Source organism: Dermochelys coriacea, chromosome 6, assembly GCF_009764565.3.
Source record: "Dermochelys coriacea isolate rDerCor1 chromosome 6, rDerCor1.pri.v4, whole genome shotgun sequence".
NCBI lineage: Eukaryota > Metazoa > Chordata > Testudines > Dermochelyidae > Dermochelys > Dermochelys coriacea.
The window spans coordinates 43,559,580-43,586,740 of record NC_050073.1 but is presented as its reverse complement, the minus strand read 5'-3'; the positions used below and the strand labels follow the sequence as shown (position 1 = coordinate 43,586,740).

Here is a 27,161-nt window from a genome sequence, read left to right as displayed (position 1 = left end):
AAATTGTTAGCTATAGTGACAGATTAGAATGTGCCTTTTAAAAAAAAAATTTCCTCCCATACCATAGCACCACCATAACATCAGAATGTATTTCACTAAGGAATTAGGATAGACAATATGGGCAAGATTCTTCTCTGTTGGAGTGGTAGAAATACAAAACACCTTCCTATAGCCCCTTACCAAGGATAATAATAGTGGCAAAGTCCACAGAGCTATTATAACGTCATTTTTTTAACAAGATAAGTAGTAGTGTAAGAAATACTATTGTTCACAACTAAGTTAGAATTTAGCAAAATAATAGGCTCTTTAAGTGTAGAATAAATCCATTTTGTCAAAATGTATTTTCTAGCTACTGCAATAATTTCTTAAGAAATAACCTTACAAATCACTCCAGTGAGATTGGAGAAGCATAAATTATTTTAAAATGCCCCAGGTTCTTATCAGTGCATCACTGTTTTACTTGGCAAACAATCAATCTGTGGCATCAACAGAAGTATGAAATGTGTCTGATATAGAAAGTTTCACTCTTTCTTTTCCACTTGAGTGAAGCCACCAAACCCAATTCCTTTAGGACCAAAATTCTTTGCATAGCAAACTGCAAAAGAAATGGAGAAAAAAGTTAGTTAATATTTTTATGTAGTAAGTAATACTAAAAAAACTTAATTAGAAATCAAAGTAAATTAAGTACAATGGCTTGGAAGGCTTGGAAGAATAAAATAAACATGGATTCTCTTTCTCAGGCACATCTATAACTCTGGCAATGCAACTTTGTTCACTCTTGTTGCTTTTGAGATAGACAAACTTGTTAGCTCTGTCTGAGGTAAAGTCAAGCTCCTCTCAGAACAACTTTCAGTACTGTAAAATACTCAAAAAACAAACAAAAAAACCCCACTAGGCTATAGATATTAGAGGCAATTCTAACTCACAGGAATGCTTTTTGTTTGCAGAGCATGTGGAATAAATATTAGGGCTTTGATTTTTAAAGGTGGCCTAAGGGAATTCCTCTTGAATCTCCCTTAGGCGTCTTTGACAATCCCAACCTAGAACATAGACATAAAATTCTTCATACCCTTTTCAGACTATTTTTAAAGATGGATTGACTCTGTGGACTTGCATATCCGAGAGAGAGAAATCCAAAGTAAATCCATTGTCTTCAATGCTGTTACCATATTTGTGAAGATCTTTGATTCCCAGGGTAACATTCCTTGGAAAGAATCTCCACTAAGACCATGATCCTATAATGAGAAGCTTGTGGGCAAACACCTGTGTCCTTGTGGAAACCCACTGAAATCAGCGAGGACCAGTTCAGATGCAGAGGTTTGCCCACATTGATCCTGCAAAATGATTTATGTGATTCTTAGTGGAGAGTGATCCCAAACTTTAGAAGACTTAATATTTATGATGGAAGATATAGAATAATTTGCTTTTTAAATTCACTCCCAATAAGTGAGGAGACACTGGTGTTGCTATGGGACTGTACAAATTATAGAGCTTTCTTTAAAGCAAAGAAAGGGGGTGAACTAAATCTACTTTCCCAAGTTCAGGTATCTAACAAAGATAGGTGGTGATACCCACACTTTGTCCAAGTAGAACAGTCTTAGAAGAATATCTTCAACCATATGGCAGAAATATCTCATAAGTAGATTGTATTTACCTTTACAGTAGATTTCTCCATCCTTGTCTGTAACATTTGTAGATTCTAGGCTCTTTCCACAAATAGCACAACGGAAGCAAGTCTTATGCCAAGGCTGAGAAAGAAGGCAGAGACATTACATTATACATTACAAAAAATTCATACCTAGATTATATCAAGTAGCTAGTATGAAACTTTGACAAGCAACATATAAAGAGTTATAGCTTTATATTTTCTTTGGATAAAAAGACTGAAATTGTTTCATTAATTTTCATTTCATCTCGGTAACATGTTCCATTTTAGTCACAATAGGTCACTGTGCTGATTTTTGTCATTGTACCCTATCCTAGTATGTGACTCCTAATGACCTTCTTACCCGCTGAAATGTCTCAAATGGTGGTCAGCCCAATTGAATCCGACCCCGTGGGCTATACAGCAATTGCATGTTAGCCATTCCTTCAAACTTCAAGACTGCAGAGAATTTTCAGTGACTGATCCTAGAACAGCAGTTCCCAAACTAGGATCCACAAAATGGTAGCAGGTTACATGACACTGGCTTCTTTTTTCCCAGCTACACAATCATTACAAGCTTAAAAAATAAACAAGCATTTACTGTGGCTGGCACAGGGGGTGTTGGGAAAATGGTGTCTTAGGGCGTGTCTACATGTACAGAGCTGCAGTCGGCACAGCTGTACTGGTGCAGCTGCACTGCTGCAGCGTGTGTCGTGAGATGCTTAATGCCAGCGTAATAAAACCGCCTCTGCAAATGGCAGAAGCTATGTGGGGTGGGGAGGGGGGAGAAGCTCTCTCAATTTGGTATAGTTCAGCAGAAAACTTAAAACCAAACAATTTTAAAAGATCTTTTAAAATAATAGAATAAAAAACATGCAACAATCCCTTACTTTCCCTCCTCCCATTATTTTCTCTGCAGCATATACTGATTTGCCACAGCGGGGGCACTTATCCACATCTCCAAACTTTTTGGCGAACTTTGAAGGGTTGGTAGGCGTAGAAGGACGAGCAGGCTTTGGTGAGCTGATGGAAACAGAGATTTTCAGTACATTTAAACATAGCTTGAAAAATCATGTTTCCATTCTCAAAATCTTCTTTCCAATTCAATATATTTTTTGGAAGGGTTACAGTATTAAGTTACAGGACATGAAGCTTGATGTGTAATACGAGAAAATAAAAAAATTCTACAGAAGTCAGTGCATTTTACAATGCTATGGAGCTATTGCTATGACTAAGGTAGCATATGACATTTGCCTTGGTTTTAGTGAATAGCAGCTGGTCATAATATTACAGCTGGCCAGAAGGATAGCAGTGGCCGTGTGCGCAAAAAAGACTGTATTTAACAGAAAGGGAGAGGCAAATGGGAAGTCTAATAAAAAAAATATCTGTATTAAAGATGTACTGAAAAATACAAAGCAGCAATACTCGGTGTTCTCTCTCTAATCAGCTAGCTGCTGGGACTTGTTAATGAGAGGTTAATAAAAAGAGACAGGAATCTGAAATGCTGTCCTCTTTGTTCATTGTAAAGCATCAGCAAGTAGTTTTTGTTTGTTGCCTTCAAAAGGCCTATATTATGTCAAGCTCAGATGCAGAAATATAGGTTGAAACCATTTTTCTGAACTATCAGCCCAACCCAGTGTCAGCTCTTAGTCATTCATGGAGTGACCTTTGAATTCCTGGATTGTCAGACTGCAACATGTCATTAAGCCTACAGAAAGTTAAAAATTCCTGGTGTGACAGTCTCAGTAATGAATGCGCCTGTGCCAAAGCAATACTGATAGACGCTCTCTAAGCTTGTACCTTCAATATGGATATATTAGCTTCATTACAGTAATTCCAGAGGAAAATGTTGAAGTCATTTAGAAATTTGCAGCTTTGAAAATCACAAAAAAATATTATAGAAGCGTAGTGACATAGGCAGTTATCTGCAGTCAGGATTCTATCCCTCTGTAGAGTCATATATCCTCAAAATGGTATGTGACCCATGAGAGAGGATTTATAATGGATATTTTTCTGTAGAGAGAAAAAAGTTAACAGCACAGGGTACTGTGACTATTACAATATTAGTAAACTATAAGTACAATGTAGCCACTCGGAGGAAAATATATTTGATTCTCTTGTTCTATGATGAACAAGATTGTGGCATTGTGCAACTACTAGCAAATTGTAGTTCTAGTGACTATCTAGGTCTGTGGTGATTATGTAAAGCAAGGTTTCCTGTACCATAATTGCCTATTGGAATAGGAAAAAATTAAAAAGAAAGCTTTCAAGAGACTGAACCATTATTAAAAATTTGCAGAAATGAAGAGACTCAGGGAAGAAAACCCTATGATTGCATTTTTTGTGTCACTTATGCTAGATGATGTTATGGAAACCTCATGAAGTGTCCAATAAATGGAGTATATACATTTTAAAAAAAGGTATAATCAATGAGATGTAACTCACTGTTGCAGATCCAAGCCTAGATGTTCGCCAGTATCAGTGCTGAGACACCCTGCCCCTTGTCCAAACCCAATACCTTTGGGGCCATATTTTCTCCCATAACACGTTTTGCAATAGATTTCAGATTCGTGAGCTGCTACTGTAGTACTGTCCAGAGCTTTTCTGCAAGCCACTAAAAATAGAGAACAAAAGTGCATATAAAAATTTGTATTTACAAATCTGGGTATTAACATACCTCAGAATTATTGTAATACCAGTTGTCATTTTTTTGTTCTTGAAAATGGTTGATAAAAATCAATAGTGTGCTCTCATCTGGAACATTGCGTTTATTTCTGGTAACCCAATCTAAAAAAGAATATAGCAGAAATAGGAAGAAAGGAGTTCTGATGTATAGCTATTACAGGGTAAATAAATGTTTACAAATTTGGATATGGGATAAAGTTATGCTGTAGTCTCTCACTGAAGTAATTAGCATGTATCTGCAAAAATAAATAAGGAAAGTTATAACCCTTTTAATATGCTTGCCATTGCATCCTGGAAAAACATGAAGCAGAAGATTAAGGGCTATATTTAACCTTTGATCTTTGTGCATAAACCTCTTCAGCATTAATAGAAGTTCCCCGCATAAAGGCAAATAGCCTATAACACATACATCTGTTTGGAAGCCCTTAATCATGATTGAACTGAAATATTACAGGAATTCCACTCAAGTGAAATTTCAGTTTTGGAGAAATCTGATTTCCCTTTGTTAGATGGGACAAAGATATTGGTTACTAATGTGCACACTCCCTCTTTCCCCCCTCACCCCAGTTTCTCATCCTTTAAAACAGTTTAAAAAAAAAAAAGTCAGTCAGCTGTCAGTTATAAGCACAAATATTAATATATTTTAAACTCAGCATTTACCAATATTCTGAGATTGTGCTCTTGTTTGTGATGCAAAAATGCCACTCAAGTCATGTTTGAGTCTCTGATAAATAAAAATCATTTCCCAAGGATATCTAATTTATTACTGAAATATCCAAGATGAACAGAATGTGTCATGAAAGGGAATAAAGAGCCAGTTTCGTTACCACTGTAAATCTAACCCAGTTTGGTACTAACCAAAAGTGTCTTTTGACTGCTCTATAGAAAGGAGTTGACCCTAAGCCTTGTTCCTGGTATAGTAGCGACCGTAGTAGTAGTAGCCATCCTGCCAGGCCTGAGCATAGAGGCCAAAGATTGAATGAGTCCCCCGCTTAACATAGAAGAGGTCCCTCCAGGAAGTCAAGGCCAGAGAAGCTTAAATGAATTTTTGGCATCGGCTTTCACTGCAGAGGAGGGGAGGGAGATTCTCACAGAGACATTCTTTTTAGATGACAAATCCTGAGGAACTGTCCTAGATTGAGGTGTCGATAGAGGAGGTTTTGAACAAGTTGATAAATTAAACAGTAATAGGTCACCGTGACCAGGTGGTATTCATCCAAGAGTTCTGAAGGAGCTCAGATATGAAATTGCAGAACTCCTAACTGTGACATGTAACCTATTGTTTAAATAGCCCCTGTACCAGATGATTGGTGGATAGCTAATGTGATGCCAGTTTTTATAAAAGGCTCCAGAAGTGATCCTGGCAATTACAGACCAGCAAGCCTCACTTCAGTACTAAGCAAATTGGTGGAAACTATAATAAAGAACAGAATTATCAGACACATAGATGAACATGATGTGTTGGGGAAGAGTCAACACAGCTTTTGTAAAGGGAAATCATGCATCATCAATCTATTGGAATTCTCTGATGATGTCGACAGACATGTGGACAAGCGTGATCCAGTGGCTATAGTGTTCTTGGACTTTCAGAAAGCCTTTGGCAAGGTCCCTCCACAAAGGCTCTTAAGCAAAGTAAGGGTTATGGGATAAGAGGGAAGGTTCTCTCATATATGAATAACTAGTTAAATGATATGGTCAGTTTTCACAGTGAAGAGAGGTGAATAGCAGGATCCCCCAAGGATCTGTCTCGGACTAGTGCCATCCATCATATTCATAAATGAGCTGGAAAAAGGGGTAGTGAGGTGGCAAAGTTTGCAGATGATACAAAATTACTCAAGATAGTTATGTGCAAAGCTGACTGCAAAGAGTTACAAAGAGATCTCACAAAACTGGATGATTGGTCAGGAAAATAGCAGATGAAATTCAAAGTTGATAAATGCTAAATGTTGGGGTCTAAATTAGCTATTACCACTCAAGAAAGTGATCTTGGCATCGTTGTGGATAGTTTTCCGAAAACATCTGCTCAAGGTGCAGCAGCAGTCAAAAAATCCAACAGAATTTTAGGACCCATTAGGAAAGGAGTAGATAAGACAGAAAATATTATAATGCCATTAAATAAATCCATGCCATATCCACAGCTTGAATACTCTGAAGTTCTGGTTGCCCCATCTCAAAAAATATATCCTAGGCCTCGTCTACACTAAAGGCGAAAGTCGATCTAAGCTACGCAATTTGAGTTACGTGAATAACATAACTCAAACAGACGTAGCTTAGATCTAGTTACCGCAGGGTCCACACTGTGCAGCGTTGATGGGCGATGCTCTCCCGTCGACTCCCCTTACTCTTCTCGATCAGGTGGAGTACAGTAGTTGATGGGAGAGTGATTGGCAGTTGATTCAGTGGGTCTTCACTAGACCCGCTAAATTGACTGCCAATCCATTGATCGCCGCAGTGTCGATCCTTCAGTAAGTGTAAACAAACCCTTAGAATTGGGAAAAGTACAGAGATGGGTAACACAAATGATTAGGGATATAGAGCAGCTTCCATATGAGGAGAGATTAAAAAGAATGGGACTGTGCATCTTGGAAAAGAGATGACTGATATGATAAAGGTCTATAAAATCATGAATGGTAAGGAGAAAGTGAAGAAGGAAGTGTTATTTACCCCTTGTGTAATGCACAAACCTGGGGTCACCCAATTAAATTAATAGGCAGCAGGTTTATAACAAACATAAAGAAGTGCTTCTTCATACAATGCATAGTTAACCTGTGGAACTCATTGCAGAGGAATGTTGTGAATGCCAAAAGTGTAACTGGGTTTTTAAAAGAATTACATAAGTTCATGGATGATAGGTCCATCAATGGCTATTAGCCAACATGGTCAGGGATGTAACCCCATGCTCTGAGTGTTCCTAAATTGCTTGATTGCAAGAAGCTGGAACTGGATGATAAATTGCCCTGCTCTGTTCACATCCTCTGAAGCATCTGATACCAACCATTGTCAGAAGACAGGATACTGAGCTAGACGGACCATTGGTCTGAGCCAGTATGGCTGTTCTTATGTCATTATCGCTGGAGCAGTATGCACTGCATTTGGTGTACCAGTCCTATAGATAAATAGAGCAGTAAGCTAGAGAAATTACCTCCTCTAAACTATCTGCTTCCTGGCTCTAAACATTTGGGGTCAAATTATCAGAGAGAAGGGGTGGGTGGTCCCTTTTGTGGGTGAAAAAAGGGACTTGATCACAGTGAGGCTCAGCTTGCAAGCTACATATTTATAATCACTCATGGATAATATTCCAATCAAAGTGGTGTCCAGAGAAATAATTTTCTGATTTTGCCAAATGTTTCAAACCCATTTGTTGATACTAACTTTCAAAAAGAGCTTTTGGGCCCAACCCAGAAGACTGCTTACCTGGTGGTTGAAATAGATATGGCTTTGGCCAAAATTGTATCACCACAGAAAATATTTGCAAAATATCTAAAACTTCATTACATTTGTGGTTTCCTGGCAATATTTAGAATTGCTGGTGCTATGCATTGGTATCGTGTGTTGGATAGGATTCCACACAAGTTTTATCTCTAGAAAATCCTTCTGAAGACCTGGAACCACTCACCAGATGCAATGCAAAGTTATTAGTCATGAATCATCTCTGAATGACCCTTACATACTCGCTATGAAAATAAGCCTATGGGGTGAAGACAAGATGGCCAGGGGCCACTCTGAGAAAAAAGAAAACATCAAACTTCTTGAGTGTACAGCTTGTGCTACCTAGTTTTCTAAAATCCCCTCAGCTATAACCTTCTGATTTACTTTGAATGCATCACTAATGGCATTTCTGAATAGAAAGAAAAGAATAACCAGAAATTGAAAGCTTCTCTCAGAAGCAGTGTAAGTAATAGTCTAGGCAGAGAAGAATCTGGTGCCTTTCAAGGCAAGTCACATAAGGGGTACACTAAAACAGAAAATAAGACCTTTGATCATCCTCATGATTCCCACCAGCCCAGAAGGCTTGATTTTGGGGTTTAATAGAGCTAGTCATGGAAACTCTAATGAACCATTAGAGAACACCGGACCTCATGAATAAGAGGTTCCTTTCTCATGAAGTGTAGTTCAGCAGGGATATCAGACTGGAGGGGAGCTCCTGAGCAGTACTTAATTTGTGCCAGGGCTTGCCAGGTCTGAGGCCTGGCACCTTTAGGCTTGGCAGTTCATAGCCCTTGCACCTCTGGGCTTGCCACGTCAGTTATGAAAGGAAAAAAATTGCAGCAGCTAATTGCTTGAGCCCTGGACCTCTTTCATTACAAATTAAGCACTACTTCTGGGTCATCAAGTCTAGCCCCTTGCATGGAGGCAACCCATCATATAATCCCATTCATAAATTTATGAAGTTCCATTTTAAAACTAGTTAGGTAGTTTGATCCCACTATGCCTATTTGGGAGGCTGTTCCAGAATCTCACTCCTCTGATGATTAGAAATCTTCTAATTTCCAGCCTAAATTTGTTCATGGTCAATTTGTTCTTGTGACACCGTTGTCCTTTAGCTTAAATAGCTCTGATCCCTTCTGGAGTTTACTCCCCTGATGTATTTATAGAGAGCAATCATATCTCCTCTTAGCCTTCTTTTTGCTAGGCTGAGCAAGACAAGCTATTTTAGTCTCCTCTTGTAAGATAGGATCTCCATTCCCCTGTTCATCCTAGAATCCCTTTTGTGCACCTGTTCCAGTTGGAATGTATCTTTCTTGAACATGGCCAACCAGAATTGTACACAGTATTCCAAATGAGGCTTTACCTCAGGTACTTGCCTTAATACTTGCCTATCTTACTGGAAATACATTTCCTGATATAGCCTAGGATCACATTTGCCTATTTCACAGCTGCATCACATTGACTCATACACTGTGATCAGCTAATACACTTTGGTCTTTCTTTTCCTCAGTAATTTCCAACTTATGAGCCCCCACTTGCAGCAGAGATTCTTACTGGTCCCTATGTATATGACCTTGTACTTTCTTGTATTACATTTATTCCCATTTCTGTTACTCCAGTCCTCAAGGTTATCCAGTTTTTCCTATATAATATTCCTATCCTCCTCTGTATTGACAATGCCTTCAAACTTTGTGTCATCAGCAAATTTCATTAGCACACTCTTACTTTTGTGCCTGATTCTTAATGAAAATATTAACTAAAGATTGGTCCCAAGACCAAGCCTCCTCCTAGCCCAACAGTTCTCCTTTCAACACAACTGTTGTCATCTCCCCTCCAGCCAGTTCCTTATCTAGCTTACAGTTCTTGTACAAATCCCCATCTTCTTCAGGTTAAATAATAATTTTGCAGGTGGTACCATGTCAAATGTATTACTGAAAACCAGATCTACTGCATGTGCCTTGTCTAAAACATCAGTTATCTTGTCAAAGAAAGACATGTGGTTAGCCTGGTATGCTCTACATTTGATAAACCCATGTTACATTTTATCCCATTTTCCATTTACCTCCACGTCTTTAATTATTCTTTCCTTCAAAATTTGTTCTGCAGTCTTGTATTCTATTGAGGTCTAACTAATTGGTCTGTAGTTGTCCAGATCACTTTTTCTCCCTTTCTTAAATATAGGTACTATATTTGCTATTCTCCAGTCGTATGGTACAACTACCGATTTTGATAGATTTATTAAAAATCCTTGTTACTGGACTTGCAATTTCATATGCCAATTCTTTCAATATTCTTCCCATCACAACAGTAACTTGAGCAACACTAGAGTCATTTATATGCTTAAAGCATCCAGATAGAAACTCAATTAGGAATTCTGTTCCTTTATCTTGCCATATTTCACATCTGGTGTGAGAGAAACAATAAGAATCTCAAATATCTTGTGATCTCAACTACACTAGAGTTTCTTTGGGGTGGTTTAGATAAGGTTCGACAACCAAGCACCAAAGAGAGATAGGTACCAGCTCTGTTCTTTATGCAAGGATATTATAAGGTTTAACTCCCTGCTAAATCTCTTGGAGATCTTTTAATGGAAGGTGCCATAGAAATGTCAGACATTGGTAATAGGATACAAAATTTTATCCTCTAGGTCACCAGTTTAAATCTAGCCCAGACTGAAAGAGACTAAAAGTTAATAAGAGCTGACAGCTGTTAGTGGTCTCAGTTCAGTTCCCAGTGAGTAGGCATCCATGTTATAAAAAGCCCACAGTACAACTACCACTAATTGGCACCACTCAGTGTCAGAAGAGTAGCCAAAAAGTGAATGAGCATTGAGAGTAAACTACCCTCTCATCCTAGAAGTTACCTCCCCAGGTGAGGCAGTTTGAGAAATGCTACACTGCAATTGCTTCTGCTGTCCCTGTCCTATGAATAAATAGTTCTGGAAACTGAATTCCAGTATCAATCCAGAACCTTTCAATATCATCAATACTATGAAAACCAAGAAGCAATAAAGTTTAGCAAATAGTGGCCATGTTTTTTTCAGACGGGACTAGTAATTTTAGGTGCCTCAAACTTTTTTCTCAAGGGGCGGGGGGGGAGCGGAACCCAAGCCAATACTTGGAAAGGAATGATTTTCAGAAAGTTCTGAGTACCCGTCTCACGTCTCAAATATGGCATGTGCAAATTGAGGCATCCACTTTTGAAAAATCTTTACCATTATGTGCAAAGCCCTTTCTCAGATGCCCTTTGGACAAGGGTGATCATCACTTCACCCCCTCCCCCACCTTAGTATGCCTGCAGGTTTGTCAAGACTAGCATCTAATTTACACACTGACTATGTGACTTGAAGAAAAAGGTAGATTAACTCACGTAACTAGCACGCAAAGATAAAGTGCTTAGTGAGTAAAGAAGGGCTGGGAGTTCAAACTCCAGAAAGGTTAGTTGGTTATTTTCAAACACTCCTTTTAATGAAAAGAAAAAGTTATGGATCAAACTGTGTCACTAGGGACCTGATCTAAAACTCATTGAAGTCAGTGGGAGTTGTTCCAGTAACTTCAGTGGCTTTTGGATCAGGCGCTAGTTGCTAATAGGCAGTACAGTGACAAAAATAGACAAAGCTATCCAGGAAAAAGAAACATATTTGCAATTATTTTTTTAATTAATGCCAATAAAACTAGAAGCTTCTGTTAATTTGTGAACCTGATCACTCTTTGCTGAATTCTCATCTGTTCTGCAATGATAATTATGTTTACTGTGGGAGTTGAGGGATGATGGAAACTCCAGCAGCAGATAAAATGGTTCTATTTTTGGCACCATACGGATAGAGTATCTATGTACCACAACAGATGGAGCAAAAGCCCTTGAAGTGCTATTGTTGAAATAGCTCTGAGACCTGTCATCTGCTCAGAGACCGTTCATAAACCATCACTAAGTAGTTTCAGGTTTATAAAGCGAGATCCTGCCAAATATCCACCACAGCTGTGTTTTAAGTAAAATCCAAGAGGGAAACAAAATAGGTAAACAGCAATCCACACAAGGGAGTGTTATTTCATATTGTTCACAGGACAAATTATACTCAGTGCAGGTAAGTGCCACCTATAATTAAGGTTGCAGGACACTTCCCATTATAAAACCCTATTTTCAGTTGCTGCCAAACTTTAACAATTTGGGCTAAAATTTTCCATGCTGGGTTTCTGCGTCAGATTTATTACAGTTTTAGCTAAAAAGGTTCATCTGTTTCCAATAATGAATTAGGGAGAAATATTGTTTTTCCCCATTCAAATTTTTTTTTTTACAATTATTTTATTGAGACGGTCTTGTGCCTCCCTGTTTTGGAGCAGGGACTTGAAATTTGACATGAGTGTGGGGAAAGGGAGTGCCTTCTGCCATCCTGGTGAAAATGTGCCCAAACCTGGCCCAGTTATAAGCCTCTGAGAAAACGCCATTTGCACACGCTCAGTAGAGATTTGTTAGTTTGACAGCTAAATTCTCTGACGATTCCATATGGACTGAACATGCACCATCCCTGTAGAACAACTGAGTGTGCTTCAGCCCAAGGCTGCAGGGATGGAGCAGGATTTTCCCTGCAGTTGTTCCTTCCAGCTACTGAAGGACTGCTATGACACTGGGGGTCAGAACTGAGAGCAGAGAGGCAGTTTCTCCTGTGCTCTCAGTGCTTCCACTGGGTCTGGTTCTGTGGAGAAAACAGGATGTGATCACGTAATTATGTAATTAAAGACTGTATCATAACACATATACAAAAGGAGGCTGAATGACGGTTCCACAGGACACCGTAATTCTGGCATTGCCTAACTCTTGAATGCTTGATTTTGCAACCCTAGTGTTCTTTTAACATAGCTGGTTTTGTTTGGATGTACTATGTAATATATTGGTTGAACTATTTCCCTATACTTATACATCTCCAGTCAAGAAAAAAATGCCGTGTTACCAGTGTTCCTGTCAATGTTTATGTACTAAAATATGGGTGCTACATCAAACCTAAGAGAGACAGCTATTGATGTGATGAGGTAAACTATTATGACTAATGCAAAACCAAAAATTTACTGTTGGGCAGAGACCAAGCCTGAAGAATTTAAACTCCAAAGGAAATTTTCATGGGCATCTAAAAACAGGGCTATTATGGAAACTACTTTGCAGCCTTAATTATACTGGTTGCTACTACTGCATGCTATAATGACTTTCTTATAATAATGATATATACACAAAATCTGCTTCCATTTGTAGCATTTGATTGGGTCTGTAATGAGATTTAAGTTTTAAAGGGGAAAAGATTTGCTATAAGGGATGTGTTCTATTCTTTTCAACTAACAATGTATGAAGAATAAAATGTGCCAATGTTTACATGATTGGGTTACATTTTCTATACTTGGTGCTTACCATCTTCAAAGGACTTTATAAACAAACTAATCACACTAGCCATGAAGTAAGCATTGTAATTACATGTGGAGAAATAGAAGCAGGGCAGTTAAGGTCAGTTTTTTCAAAAGTACCTTATAATTTTGATTATCTCAATTTTTGGTTGTCCAACTTGAGTCTGCTCAGCAGCCACAATTCCAGATGCAGTCAATCAGAATTGCAAGTGCTCAGGGCCTCTTAATATCAACCTTGAGATGTCTCAAGCTGAACACCCAAAAACTGAGGCACACACAGCCATTTTTGAAAATTTGAGCCTAATTTGAGCTTCAGAAGGAATCATTGTTGGAGGCAGGATTAGAACTCGGGTGTGCAGGATTCCAAATCCCATCCTCAGACTCCTACACTGCTTTTCTTCATGTCTGTGCAATCTCTTATTTTACTTGGAAAGCCTGCCATGCCTGTCATGAGTGATGATGTGTGTCCTAGCACCCAGTACGGCCATAGAATATCACATGATAGTGCACAAACATGATACTGATGCACCTACTCCAGGACTGATCAGTATTACCTGGAACTAACTGTCATGGGAAAAGTATCACCAGTTAGCATACCTCTCAGCAGCCAATTGTTACAAGGACCATCTCTGACTTTTTTTACCTAAACATGCTTCTGTCTCAGATGTTTACTGTAGTATTTAACTTATTAATATTTAAATTTGCTACCTCAGTGTGGGCCAAATTCCAAGTGTATGGATTAAAAAAATGTGACTCACAAATATACACTTTGTGCCTTATCCTCCACTACCATGCACTTTGTTGTCATTTACACTTGTGCAAACCACTACCAATCTAAAATTCTCTACTGACACAGGTGGTGGGTGGAGATCAGGCCAGATATTTTCTGGCCAACCTATTCTCCACTTCCATGTTGGAGTTACCACTGTAAAGTTCCTGAATCTCAAGCCTGACTGCAAGGTAAATGCTATGACACTGCTGCCTCTTCCTCTTTTCACACCACTGCCTCGCTCCTGTAGGGGCAGCTGCTGCTGAGCTGATGTTTTCTCTCCTTGCATTCCCAGCTCCTCCACTTTCCCCTGCAGCTCTTAGATTGGTAGATCCATGGAGAGGAAGAGTCAATTTCACAGAGCTGGCTGTAGGGAGTGAAAGAGGGAGCTCTGATGAGCATTGCGTAGGGAAAGGAGCAAGAAGGAGGAGGAAATGGCAATGGAGGAGGCACTTTGAAGGAGTCTATACAGAAGGGAGGCAACTTTCAACTTCTGTTTGCGGGCCCGTCCAATTCCTGTCAGCATCACTGGACTCTCACGGCAGCCATCCCCTGCAGTCTCCTATTAAGCAATGCCTTCTTGTGTGACTGGGTGAGTTAAAACAATTGGTGTTTGCAGTTGTTATAGACCTAATTTTTCAATTTGAAACCTACTCCTTTGCATGTTGTATTCTGTGATGAGTGATAAAGACCCTTGGGGATGCCCAGGGTCACGGTTCTCCCACATCCCAGTTTCCCTATAAAAACATGCAATGCCTGTGTGCAAAGGGGGAGGCTAGAGGGTATTGCCCTCCTATGCTGAAGGCAGTATTTAATTTGTGCTGGGGCTTGCCGGGGCTGAGCCCTAGCACCTCTAGGCTTGGCAGTTCATAGCCCTGGCACCTCTGAGCTGCCCTGTCAGTTATGAAAGTAAAACAATTGCTTGAGCCCCAGCAGCTCTTTCATTGCTAATTAAGCACTGGCTGAAGAGGTAGGAAGCTGGAGCAGCTGGACCCAATTACTAGGAGCGGCTACTAAGAAGTAAACTGACACAGCCCTTCATTTCCGGATGCAAAGGCTTTCTACCTGTAAGCAGTTTGGTTGTGATTTGTTTTCTGTTAGGAGCATTGCCTTTAGAGTAAGCACCCACATGAGCACCCTGCTGAAGAGCTGGTGTTGGCTGGCTGTTGGCTCTGAGAATAAACTTACTGCTTCTCCAAAGGAGGGCCCTTCCCATTCACCCCCAGACTGACCAAACTGCTCTGATTTACAGCAGCTTTATCTGAGCTATCTGTGGCTTGCTCTGCAGTCTGGAGAAAGCCAGAACCTCTAGTCTTTTCAGTGCAATGGGGATTCCCCCTTCAGCCCCATATGTGGGGTGCTCCCTATACTGGAAGTAGTATGTGGGGCAGCCTAAAGCTGCTCATGGTGGCCTTATGCTGCTCCCACAGTGACGGTGGGGTTCTCTCCTGGCTTCTTGTGGCTCAGGTAGGCCCTCTGTACAGTGCTGGAGCAGGGAAGTAGGGTGACCAGGTAACTTGTGACTGCTTCCCCCTTGGGGGTCTCCCCAAAATGAGATGCGTATTTCTGATTAAGCTGGCTCAGGATGAAATCAATCCTGCTGCCAGGAGATCGCTACAGTCCTCTACTCCGTACCACTTAAATCCTCAGTGGTGTTAAGGGCCTCTGTCCAGGGCTATGTTTCACACCCACTGAACAAAAATTCTAAATAAATAACATAAATTAGATCAAGTCTTCTATTCTCTGGTTCTGAGCAGATATGACACTCAAGGAGCTTGTTGCTGCAGCACTAAGTTATTGGAATGAATCGTGTTAAAATGAGAGTTATAATGAGCCATGGAGATATTGCAAAGTTATAGCAATGTAGCTCAGCTTACTGCAGTGGAAGCATGTCTTGTGAAAACTCCTGCCATTGCACTGGATTTCCTCAGCATGATACACCGACTTGTCACAAGCACCACATTTGGTGCCACCTCCCCAGTTCGGCATCCTTGGGTTTGAAGTGTTACCTAAAAAAAGCAAATAAATGAACTGTCAGCAGAAATTGCCCAGTCTTAATTAGAGCAACTTGGATTCTCCCTTTTTGTTCACTCAGCCCCAAAGCCAGCATAGCTGCCCACGTGAGTAACACCCCAGTAATTGAAGATTCTCTGGTGGCAAAGAGCTAGCGTAGTAACTCCTATACCACTCTGTCTCCCTGAGGCTGGTATATGGGCATCACTGAGGGAGGTGGGGGAAGAGGGATTGCCAGAACTTCCATATGCCCCTGAGAACTCTGGCTGCTATAATGGCCCTTGGGGACCTTTGGTAGCCAGCCTATATTGGGTCAGCCTTTAGTCAATGGCTGAGGTGAGATGGTCCAATAGACCATGATCAAGAGGAAGGATATTCCAGGGGTTAGGCTGCTAGCTGGGGCCTTGGGCACCTGCATTCAATTCCCTGTTCTGACAAGGACTTCCTGTGTGATCCTGGGGAAATCACTCCATCTGTAAAACAGGAAAATATCATAGTACTATGCCTATCTCACAGGGATACTCTGAAGATTATGTATGCTCAGATTCTATGGTAGTAGGGGGCCATATATAAATATCTAGGCTATCTAGAGGCTGCATTTTCCAAAGATTACCTTTCCCTTTCAATACTGCTTTTCTGCAGTGTTGGCCTTTTCCTTGGTCATTAACTTTTGTGAGGCAGAGAGTTATGGAGGATCTGGATCATATACAGAATTCAAAGCTTTAGTGGAGTTTTACAAATGAATCTGAGGACAGAATTTGGCCTTATAAATTTTCTAGGGATCAATATTCCAACCTTATCTGTCAAGGGATACTATATTTTACTGTTTTATTACCTCTCTCCAAAGCAACTGTTGTTTTATTCCAGGCTACCATGTGTTCTTGTTCACTGACAGAAGTATAAAGCAAATCTCCTGTATCCATATTTATTTAAACTTACAAAATGATAGATTGTGAAGTTAGATTAAGGAATTCAGACCTACAGAATTTAGTCTTACATTTAATGTTATTTTTGGTCGCTTTTTCATGGATACAGGTTGTTCATCCTTCTGAATTATGCAAACACAACAGATTCAACAGCACTACTAACCAGTCAACAATGAATAATAATATTTAGTTTTTCTGAGGTACTTCACTCAGGGATCTCAGAAGTGGTTTGCAAAGGAACGTGAACTTCTTATTCCCTTTGTACAGATGGGGATACTGAAATACAGAGAGGTGAAGTGACTTGCCCAAGGTCATATGAGGTCAGTGTTGGAGCCAGAAATAGAACCTGGGTCACCTGACTCCAACCCCAGTGTCCTCTCTGCTGAACATGTTGTACATCAGATTCTAAAACAACAAGAGCAAATCTGGTTTGCCCTGGGGTTTTCTTGATGTTTCTGAGTCACAGTTTTTAGGAAGACTGGAATGTCATCTTGTCATTTGCACGTCACATTATCAGACTGTTTTGAGTTCCTGGCTCAGGCCTTTCTTATCCTTCTTGGAACGCCAGTCACTTTCTTATTATAGTTAACTGTTCTTTCAAAGCCAGCTTTGGGTCAGCTTGTTCCAATTTGGCTCTGATAAATTCACAGCTGAGATACATACTTTGCTAAGGAAAAGATGTTGAACATTGAATGATTCATCAAGCCTACTATGCCAAAATTCCTCTTCAGCTGTCAAACAAGAGATAGAGGAGAATTTCTCATAACAGTGTAGCACAAACAGCTGATAGTCATTTGGTTCACATTTTGAAGTATAGTTTCACCTTGAAAATCAACTATAAAAAAGACATTGTGAAGTTTCATGTTTATAATCTCAGTGATGTTTAGATCAAGTGTCTGAGTGAAAATAAGCTGTCTAAAGCTTCCAGCTCTGCAAACTCAACCTGAAAGCCAAGCTGGCTCTTTCTGGTTTGAACATCACTAATATTTAAGATTCTGCAACTGAAACATAGTTAAGAGTGTATGTAAGAGATGGAATAGAATCCTACTCAATTTCCCATACCTGTTTTAGCTTAGTGGTGTTAACAGGATTAAAAACATGATTTAGTTGGTGAAGTAAGTGGAAGTGATAATGAGTACATACAAGAACAGATCTATTGAGGAAGAAGGTGCCGATTTTACAGAATAGAACTGGACTTCAAAATCCATTATTTTCCTTGTTTGGCAACTTTCACTTTATAAAAATCATCATGTTCCCTCCTTGAAATCTTTCTCCTGTCCTCAATACTTTCTTTGATTTTTTTTTTAAAGTACTTTGTACCAAACTCATTCATTTAATTTGTTTTTGTCTTTGCGTGAACGGAAATCAACTAATTTAATTTGGAATATTCTGTTCTCCTGTCACGTATATATCAGATGACTCAGCTCTGCACAATGAAAATATGATAGAATGTTCTTATAACAGGAATAAAAAATAAATAATATTTCAAACCAGGGTTTTAAGATAATGGAAAACAAAGAGAAATAAGTATTATGTATTATGTATTATAAGTATTATGACACAACTGAGAAATTAATAAATGATCTACGCTTCTTTCATGCTCCCATTACAATTAGTGATAAATTGCTAATTGGCATCAATGGAAATAGAATGGGGGCCTTTAACACATAATGGGGTTGCAACTCCATTGAACTGAATGGAATCTCACACCCTCTTACACCAGTCCAATTATCTGCACTGTTTTCAAGTGTGGAAATTAAAAAGCCAGAATTCAGAGTAATATCCAGTGACAATGCTATCAGTGCTTGATCTTGCAAGGTGCTGAGTAACTCCTGATATTCTTCAATTCCCTTTGGAATTAAGCGGCTCAAGCGTGCACCAGTTGAAGTTAAGGAATTCAGTGGAAGCCGAATTGGGCCCAGTGGTAATTGAAAGCGCAAAGCACCTCGCAGGATCAGGTCTCAGGCCCTGACAAACTGTCAAGAGGGCAGTTGGTTGGAACAGATTGAAATTACGTCATTAGCTGAGTGAAGGAGCAAACGTCCCAGAGAAGGTCTGATAAAGTTCAATAACGAACCTCTCGCTGTTACAGGCAGTGGTTACATCTCTGAAAGGAACCCTTGATACTGATGTTAATTATAGCAACATTAGTACAGTACTGCATGTGCTTACACATTTTCCATGCTTTTCATCGTCACCTGATGGAGAGGAAAAGAGTCAAGCTAGAAAATATCCCCCAAAGGACATTGAATCTTTTGATGGTACCACACACTCTGATCTCTGGACTGGCCAGCTCTGCAGGCAAGTGCAAAAGTGAAGTTAGGAGGCAGGTTGCTAGCTCTTCCATTTCCATTTTGAGGTGAATTGCAGCTAGGGTGACCAGAGGGCAAGTGTGAAAAATCAGGACAGGGGGTGGGGGTTAATAGGTGCCTATATAAGAAAAAGCCCCCAAAATCGGGACTGTCCCTATCAAATTGGGACATTTAGTCACCCTAATTGCAACTTCATATCTCCAAGTACATGAACTACACCTTGCAGCATCCCCTTCCTACATGTACCTCTGTGCAATGGAAGGGCCATGGACAATCTGACCCTTTAGTTTTGTAGGATGGCTGTTACCTGAATCTGAATCTTAAAATATTTTAACTTAATCTTAGGACAAATATCTTATCTTAATCTTGATCTTGAATCCTGGCAAGAGTGCCATAGATGTGGGAAGCAAATTCTGCTCTCAGTTACATGAATGCAATGCTCTTTCTCCCTGCTGAAGAAGGACTCAGTTTTCAGGCTTAATCCAGAAGGATCACACACACACACACTAAATTTTACTGCAATATTCTTGTCCTACACCATTGTGTCACGTTGCCCCAAGGCAGTAAACAGCTGCTGTATTACACCCCAGAGGAAGACGTGTTTCATGAGTAGGGGAAGCAAACCCTCTATGTCAGTGTCTGTAAAGCACACTGAGGTCACTGTATTAAAGACACTATTCAGGTGCAAAGTAGTATTATTCCCATGAAGACAGAGTTGACTTTTCTGGGGTTCAAACGAGGAGTTGCAGGGAATCCATACATTTCAAACCATGTGTCAAGGTTCCTTCCCCACTCTGAACTCTAGGGTACAGATATGTGGACTTGCAAGAAAAAACCCCTAAGCTTATTTTTACCAGCTTAGGTTAAAACTTCCCCAAGGTACAAACCATTTTACCTTTTGCCCCTGGACTTTATTGCTGCCATCACCAAGCATTCTTTCCCCCCCTCCCCAAAATCCTCCTAAACCCAACACCCCCTTTCTTGGGGAAGGCTTGATAAAAAACCTCACCAATTTGCAGAGGTGACCACAGACCCAAACCCTTGGATCTTAAGAACAATGAAAAAGCAATCAGGTTCTTAAAAGAAGAATTTGAATTGAAGAAAAATTAAAAGAATCACCTCTGTAAAATCAGGATGGTAAATACCTTACAGAGTAATCAGATTCAAAAACATAGAGAATCCCTCTAGGCAAAACCTTGTGTTACAAAAAGACACAAAAACAGGAATATACATTCCATTCAGCACAACTTATTTTATCAGCCATTTAAACAAAACAGAATCTAACGCATATCTAACTAGATTGCTTATTAGCCGTTTACAGGAGTTCTGACCTGCATTCCTGCTCTGGTCAAAAAGCATCACTCAGACAGAGAGAACCTTTGTTTCTCCCCCCCCCCCTTCCAGCTTTGAAAGTATCTTGTCTCCTCATTTGTCATTTTGGTCAGATGCCAGCGAGGTTATCCTAACTTCTTAACCCTTTACAGGTGAAAGGGTTTTTTCCTATGGCCAAGAGGGATTTAAAGGTGGTTAGTCTTCCCTTTATATTTATGACACCATGATATCTTCAAAAGGCTGAATCTCCTATGCTAAGGTTCCCAGAATGCTCTTTAAGAATGTTCACCACAGTTATCTGAGTGAATTTGGTATCGGTAGTAAAGTATATTGATTTGTACACCCTCAGGTTTGAGTCCATTCCTAAACACGGTATCCAGTACAGATATGGAAGCTGAAACCACATAAGCCTTAGACAACTCTTGTTGGCAAACAGTGCACTCCTGCATGCCTCCAAACCTTCAGTTTCTGCTTATTCAGGCTATGTTTCCCCCTTATATGGTCTGTGTATTCACAGAACAGGTCCATGACAGGGCAATTCTATTGCAGCTCAGTGCTACTGTACAACCAATGGGCCTCAAACCTGAGTTGAAGGAAAAACATGTACTGTGCATTAGTAATTTGGGATACAATTTTCAAAAATAACGCAGTGCCTTAGGATCCTACGTCCCATTTTCAAAAGCATTAGGAGTTCCCAAGTGCCTTAGGCACATTTGAAAATAGGATTTTGTCTCCTAAATCACTTTTGAAAATTGTACTCTTAGGCTGGGATTTTCAAAGGATCTCAAGGGATTTAGAGGCCTAGCACCCAAATTCCGGTGGTATTTGGATGACAAACTCCATTGAAAAGCCCAGACTTAGTCTCTATGGCCCACTAAATCTGTGGTCAGACAACTGTGACTGCCAATCATGGTGGTGATTTCTGTGATTTGTAGAGATTTCTGTAACCATAGGGAATCGAATGTGACCACCATGCTTGTTTCACACGAGCCACTGAACTGCCATTGGACAGCAACAGCATTAGACTTAAGCATTTCTGTACAGTGGCACTGAGCTGGAGTAGCATTCTTGTTCTTGGCATGCCAACTAGCACTCAGTGTCCCACCTTGTTCCATATCAAAGCTCTGCTATCATATGAAGTACAACTTTCACATGTCAGGCATGCAGCCACAAACACATGATTCACTTTATTTAGGGCTTATCAGAATGCCAGGGCAGCTGGACCCAATGATTTAGAGCAGGATCCAAAACCCAGTCAAATCAGAAGTCTTTCTGTTGAATTCCATGGGCATGGGATCAGACCCATAGTCAGGATTCCCTTCTTGCTCAATTCAATTTCATAAAGGAGCAGTATTAAAAATCGATGACATGATATGGCCCTAAAATATAATCTCTGCACTGGACAGGGCTACCAGAAACTTAAGGCTTTAGCATTTCACCTCTAAGACGAGGATTCACAATGAGTTAGGGTAACCACTACATGAATTTGATGGTCTAGACCTCATCGTATCTGTCTGAAGTGCAAAAACCACTTTACTATTGGGTCTAACTCATAAGATGTTCAATAATGGAAGTCAACTATCAGAATACCAGGGTTGTTGCACATTAGCTTTGAAGTGAATAAGCAGAGCAGGAAATGTAAGGTATTATGGTGGCTGGATAGTACAGTGATAGGCACAGTAGAAATATCTAGACCAGGAGTCAGCAACCTTCAGTACGTGGCCCATCAGGTGGGCTGCAAGACATTTTGTTTACATTGACCATCTGGAGGCACGGCCCCCCACAGCTCCCAGTGGCTGCAGTTCACTGTTCGCTGTTACCCAGATTTAGGCAGTTAAGTCCCATTTGTGGGTGCCACTATAATCCACAAAACTCCTGTTCAGCGGCTGCCTAACTCTATGGGTGCCTGTTTTTGCAGTAAAAGTTCCCTAGGTTCTGCCTGTGGGCCTGGGCACTGCTGCCTCCCTCTAGGAGTCCAGACGCCTACCTCCTGTTTAGTGCCCAGTACAAGCCACGAACCACTAGGCTGGAGATTCCAAACTGTGAGGCATGCATGGCAAGGTTATTAGGGATTTGCGAGTCCTGACAGGACTGCACTGAGAAGTGGGGGTCAGGAGTGGACTTTGTTGGGCAGGGGAAGTGGATGTGGCTCTGTTTGGGCCAGGACTAGGCTCTCTGCCTCTCCTGCTTCCCAACTGCTACAGCTGCAGTCACCATCAAGCAGCAGTTACTCTCCTCTGCTGGGGAGGCTGTGAGCAGGGAGTGGAAGGCAGCAACCCAGAAGTACTAACTGACCCCTGTGCTGGGCAGAGCCCCCTCCTGATTCCAGCCCTTCAGCGCAGCCCCAGGGCACAGAGCCCCATCTGCTTCCCCTGCCAGACAGAACTTGTGCAGGAGAAGCAGACAGGACCACGCTGAAGGGTCAGAAGCGGGCTCTGTCTGTCAGAGGGGCCACTACTCACAGGGTGCAGCCTTCCGCTCTCCTCCTGACCCCAGCCCTTCAGCATGTGCCTCGTTTGCTTCCCCTGTGTGAGGGGAGGCCGGGAATAAGCCAGATCTCAGCAGCTGAGATTGCCCAACTGTTGCGGGGAGCAAAGTCTTCCTCTGCTGGCACGTGATGAGTATCCATCCCCTGCCCCCTTACAAAGGCAGCGGGGGGGGGAGGGGGGAAGTGTACATGGACATGAATCTCCAAAGGGGATTGGATCAGCAAAAAAAACTTTGGAAACCTCTGCACTAGGCTATGGGATATTCGGATGTGGGGCTCCCTCAATCTCTCCAACTGAAGTTGTTCCACATTGATTAAATATTAATTGGGCCACAGAGAATCACTCTATAGCGTTGTGGTTAATACACTGACCTGAGAGGTGTCAGTTCCCTGTTCAAACTCCTTCTCCTCCTTAGGCAGAGGGGGAATTTGAATCCTGGGGTCTTCTACATCCCAGGTGAGTATCCAAGCCAGTGGGCTAAAAGTTATAAGTAAACCAGGCCTCCTCCTGCACCCAACTGTTCTGTGTGGTTAGGCCACATATCTTACCTGAGGGGTCCAATCTGGTAGGTTTGCTCAGAGGTTGCCTATCTTCCCCCTTCCAATTCATGGAGATAGGTACCTCCCTGCAGGCTGCACTTAGGCGCTTATCTCTGAGAGTGGGATGGGACTTAGGACACACTCCTCTCATCAGCATATCTAGTGAAATCGAGCCACCTAGAGTGCTGGCTTTTGTGGATCACAGTGTAATGGTATGTCTACACTTAAAATGCTACAGCGGCACAGCTGCGTGGCTGTAGCACTTCAGTGTAGAGGTAGACACTACCTACACTGACAGGAGGGGTTCTTCCATCGACCTAGCACGGTCCACTCCATGGGTTAGGTCAGCTAGGGTGACCAGATGTCCCAATTTTATAGGGACAGTCCTGATTTTTGGGTCTTTTTCTTATATAAGCTCCTATTACCCCACACCCCCGTCCTGATTTTTCACGCTTGCTATCTGGTCACCCTACGGTCAGCATAGCTACATCTCTCAAGGGTGTACATAGCTACATCTCTCAGTATACATTGGTATAGCTACACTTCTCAGGTGTGTGGAAAAAAACACACCGGAGAAGTGTAGCTATACCAATGTAAATTTTCAATGTAGATCAGGCCTCAGACTCCTATCTCTCACCATTCATTGTATAGGGAGTTTAGTTGCCTAACTCAGGATTTGTGGATCACGGTGCTGTTCCTGTGATCTCCCAGGTGCCTAAGTTAGGTATTGTGATGCTCAGCATCAAAGTACGTAAATCCCTTTGTGGATCCAGGCCTTAGCCTTCCTGTGCCTCAGTTTCTCCTCAGTAAAATTGGGATAATGATACTTTTGTTCCTTTATGAATAACTTGGAGAGCTTCAGATGAAGTGTGCTATAAAAGAGCCAGGTATTTTTACTACGAACTATACTGTTCTTCAAAATATTAGTTTTATAGCAATTTCTAATTTATTTAATATTTTAAACTACCAGCTATAATGTGGTCTTTCTTGTTGGAAAAACCTAGCACCTCTCAACATTTGTTTATTTAATAAAAATATTTTTAAATTTATTAATACTGTACTAAAACCTAACCGTTTAAAAAAAACACTTTATTTTATTTCTCTCCTGCCACAATTGACAGAGTAAATTGTGTTGAACATTTAAGGATCTGCAGTGCCCCACAGTCACTGATGATTTTATGTGAAAAAGCGTGCAGGTATTTTGGTCAAAATCTAAAACAAGTCCTTCACAGAAACCAAATGTAATCAGCAAAATGAGACTGCAACACAATAAACACTTCTATTTGCAGAGTGAAATCACATAGCTGAGTGTGGCAGCATTGTGTCACTTTCATAATGACTTATATTCACACACATTCAATGAAGTGAGCTGTAGCTCGCGAAAGCTTATGCTCAGATAAATTTGTTAGTCTCTAAGGTGCCACAAGTACTCCTTTTCTTTTTACACATTCAAATGGAATATGAATAATGTTTTCAACTTACATAGCATTGACTAATTAATGTAACTAATTTAGCCTCCCAACATCTTTGAAATAGGCAAATATTATCATCTCTATTTTCCAGAGTGGTAAACTGAAGCATATAGCCTAAGGGTGGGATTTTCAAAATGGTGATGTAGGAGCACAAGTCACATTGGCTTTCAGTCATTTAGGCCTTTTCTTTCAAAATCACCAAAGTGACTTGTTGAAGAATTAGCCAGAGTTAAAACTGGAAAAATTACTCAGGAGTCTTGATTAGACACCCTCCCTGTTGGTCTGACATTCTCTAGCATGCTAATATTACAGTTTTGTCAAAACCCCCTTTATTGCATTACATATATTTTTAAAACACCAACAAACTCCCCTACCACTGACACTGGAACCAAATACTTTGAACTGGCTTTAGAAAATGAGAACCATCTGATTTACTTGTGTCTTGGCAGCAGTGCCCCACATTACAAGTGATCTGTATGAATCAGGTTTACGCAGTATGTTCCTCTAGCGCTAATGCCACAATATCAGCTGTTGCTTTTACTTTCACAATTGTCTACTTATAAATCTTTGTCATAATAATGGAGCCATTCCTAGTCCTTCACGCCTTATGCAAAATTCTCATTGTAGAGTTTTACCAACATATGGAGACAGAATTATTGTTTTCTAGGATGAGCCAGGCTTCACTAAAATTATGTTCATTTTACACTTGAATTTTTAAACACGCACACACATTTCTAGAATATTTCCCCCCTAGTGTTCGGAGTTCCCTACAGGCTAGTTTAATCAAACAGCCTTTAGGTTCATGTTTAAAGAAACTCCAAAAGACAAAGACACATCTGCATCCTGTGAATTGCTTCATCTTGTACCTATGCTGTGTTGTTTAGTGTTTTATCAAGGGAGCATGTGTTGAATTTGATTCCAAATCAACGCATAAACAGCTGTTGCCAGAGATTAAAAATATTTGTACTGACTGATTTTTTTTAATTTAAAATCCTTTTATCTAAAAAATTGTGTAAAATCAATAAATATTACCAGCTGAACTGAGTTTGGAGTCTTTTGAAATTTCCAGTAAAGTCCATTCATTTTTGTCCTGCTATCTTATTAAGCCTGTATATTAAAATGTTGAGTGTGTCTGGTGGAAAATATGATTCCATTGCTTTTTAATGCGATACCCTGCATCTTCAGTTTTATTAAACTATTAAATGCCACTATGTCAATCAACTCGTATGGCCCCAGGACAGCTGTCAGCCCCACAAAGCTCACACTTCCGCACTATACTCATAAATTCCTTTCAGTAAAGCAGTAGGCCACAAATAATCCCCAGCAGAGAAAAATTGATTCCATAGGTCCCTATCAGCCAATAGACCCACCAGAACCCTTTGTGACTATACCTACCGGATTAGGTTGTCTTGTCTTGTTTGGCTTGATGAAGAATCTGAACTGGAGGGCTCCTGCACTCTTTAAATATGCCTCAGTGGTCACCAGCATTGGCTCTATAAGAAGGGAGGGGAGGGAAACGGACAGAGGGGGAAAGGGACGTGAGCAATGCTACTGCTATCAGCAGGCTGAAAATAACTTCTGACAAAAGCCTTGGATTTTTTCCCCCTAACACCAGTTGTGAGTAAGATGGAGAACAATGCATCTCGTCAGATTACACCCAGAATGTAATTTCTAAATGCAGTTTTATAGATCACAAATAAATTCATTGAGGGGACACTTGAGCTGAAACTGGAGTAAAGTGAAGTATGATTCAGTCTTTAAAAATAAAATTACAGACTGAAATCAGGAAACTCCTTAAATATAGGTCATAAAGCAAAGGCCACTGAAATGGAGGAGGAATGGTCAGACACCTATTCACGCTGGTGAAAAGAATCTATCCAAATAACTAGAACTAAACATGAGGACAATGAACAGCTGAGAGTTGAAACTCTACTGTTACAGCATTAAGCCAAATGGAATTTCATTAATCTAGTAGCTAGACAACCTTTAGTCCCTGATAAAAGTTTTTAAAAAATCAGGGATCCATTCTTTTCACCCATTTTTATTTTCCAGTACACACATTTTAGTCTAAGAATCCCCAAATGCTTTTACAAACATTTGCTAAGCCTCACAACACCACTGTGACACGTATTATTATAACTTTTTTACAAATGAGTAAAC

The 27,161-nt window shown here is 40.5% G+C and overlaps 1 protein-coding gene across 1 annotated transcript; it reads right to left on the bottom strand.

Annotated features, from left to right (window-relative positions):
• Window positions 1-403: 403 nt before the first annotated feature.
• On the bottom strand, window positions 404-26,548 carry CSRP3 (cysteine and glycine rich protein 3). The gene is made up of 6 exons (XM_038404543.2): window positions 26,397-26,548; window positions 15,796-15,927; window positions 4,091-4,259; window positions 2,536-2,668; window positions 1,655-1,748; window positions 404-595 (listed from the first exon to the last, which is right to left on the bottom strand). The coding sequence occupies exons 2-6, from the start codon at window positions 15,905-15,907 to the stop codon at window positions 522-524; spliced, it is 582 nt and encodes a 193-aa protein (XP_038260471.1). The 5' UTR covers window positions 15,908-15,927; window positions 26,397-26,548; the 3' UTR covers window positions 404-521.
• Window positions 26,549-27,161: the final 613 nt, after the last annotated feature.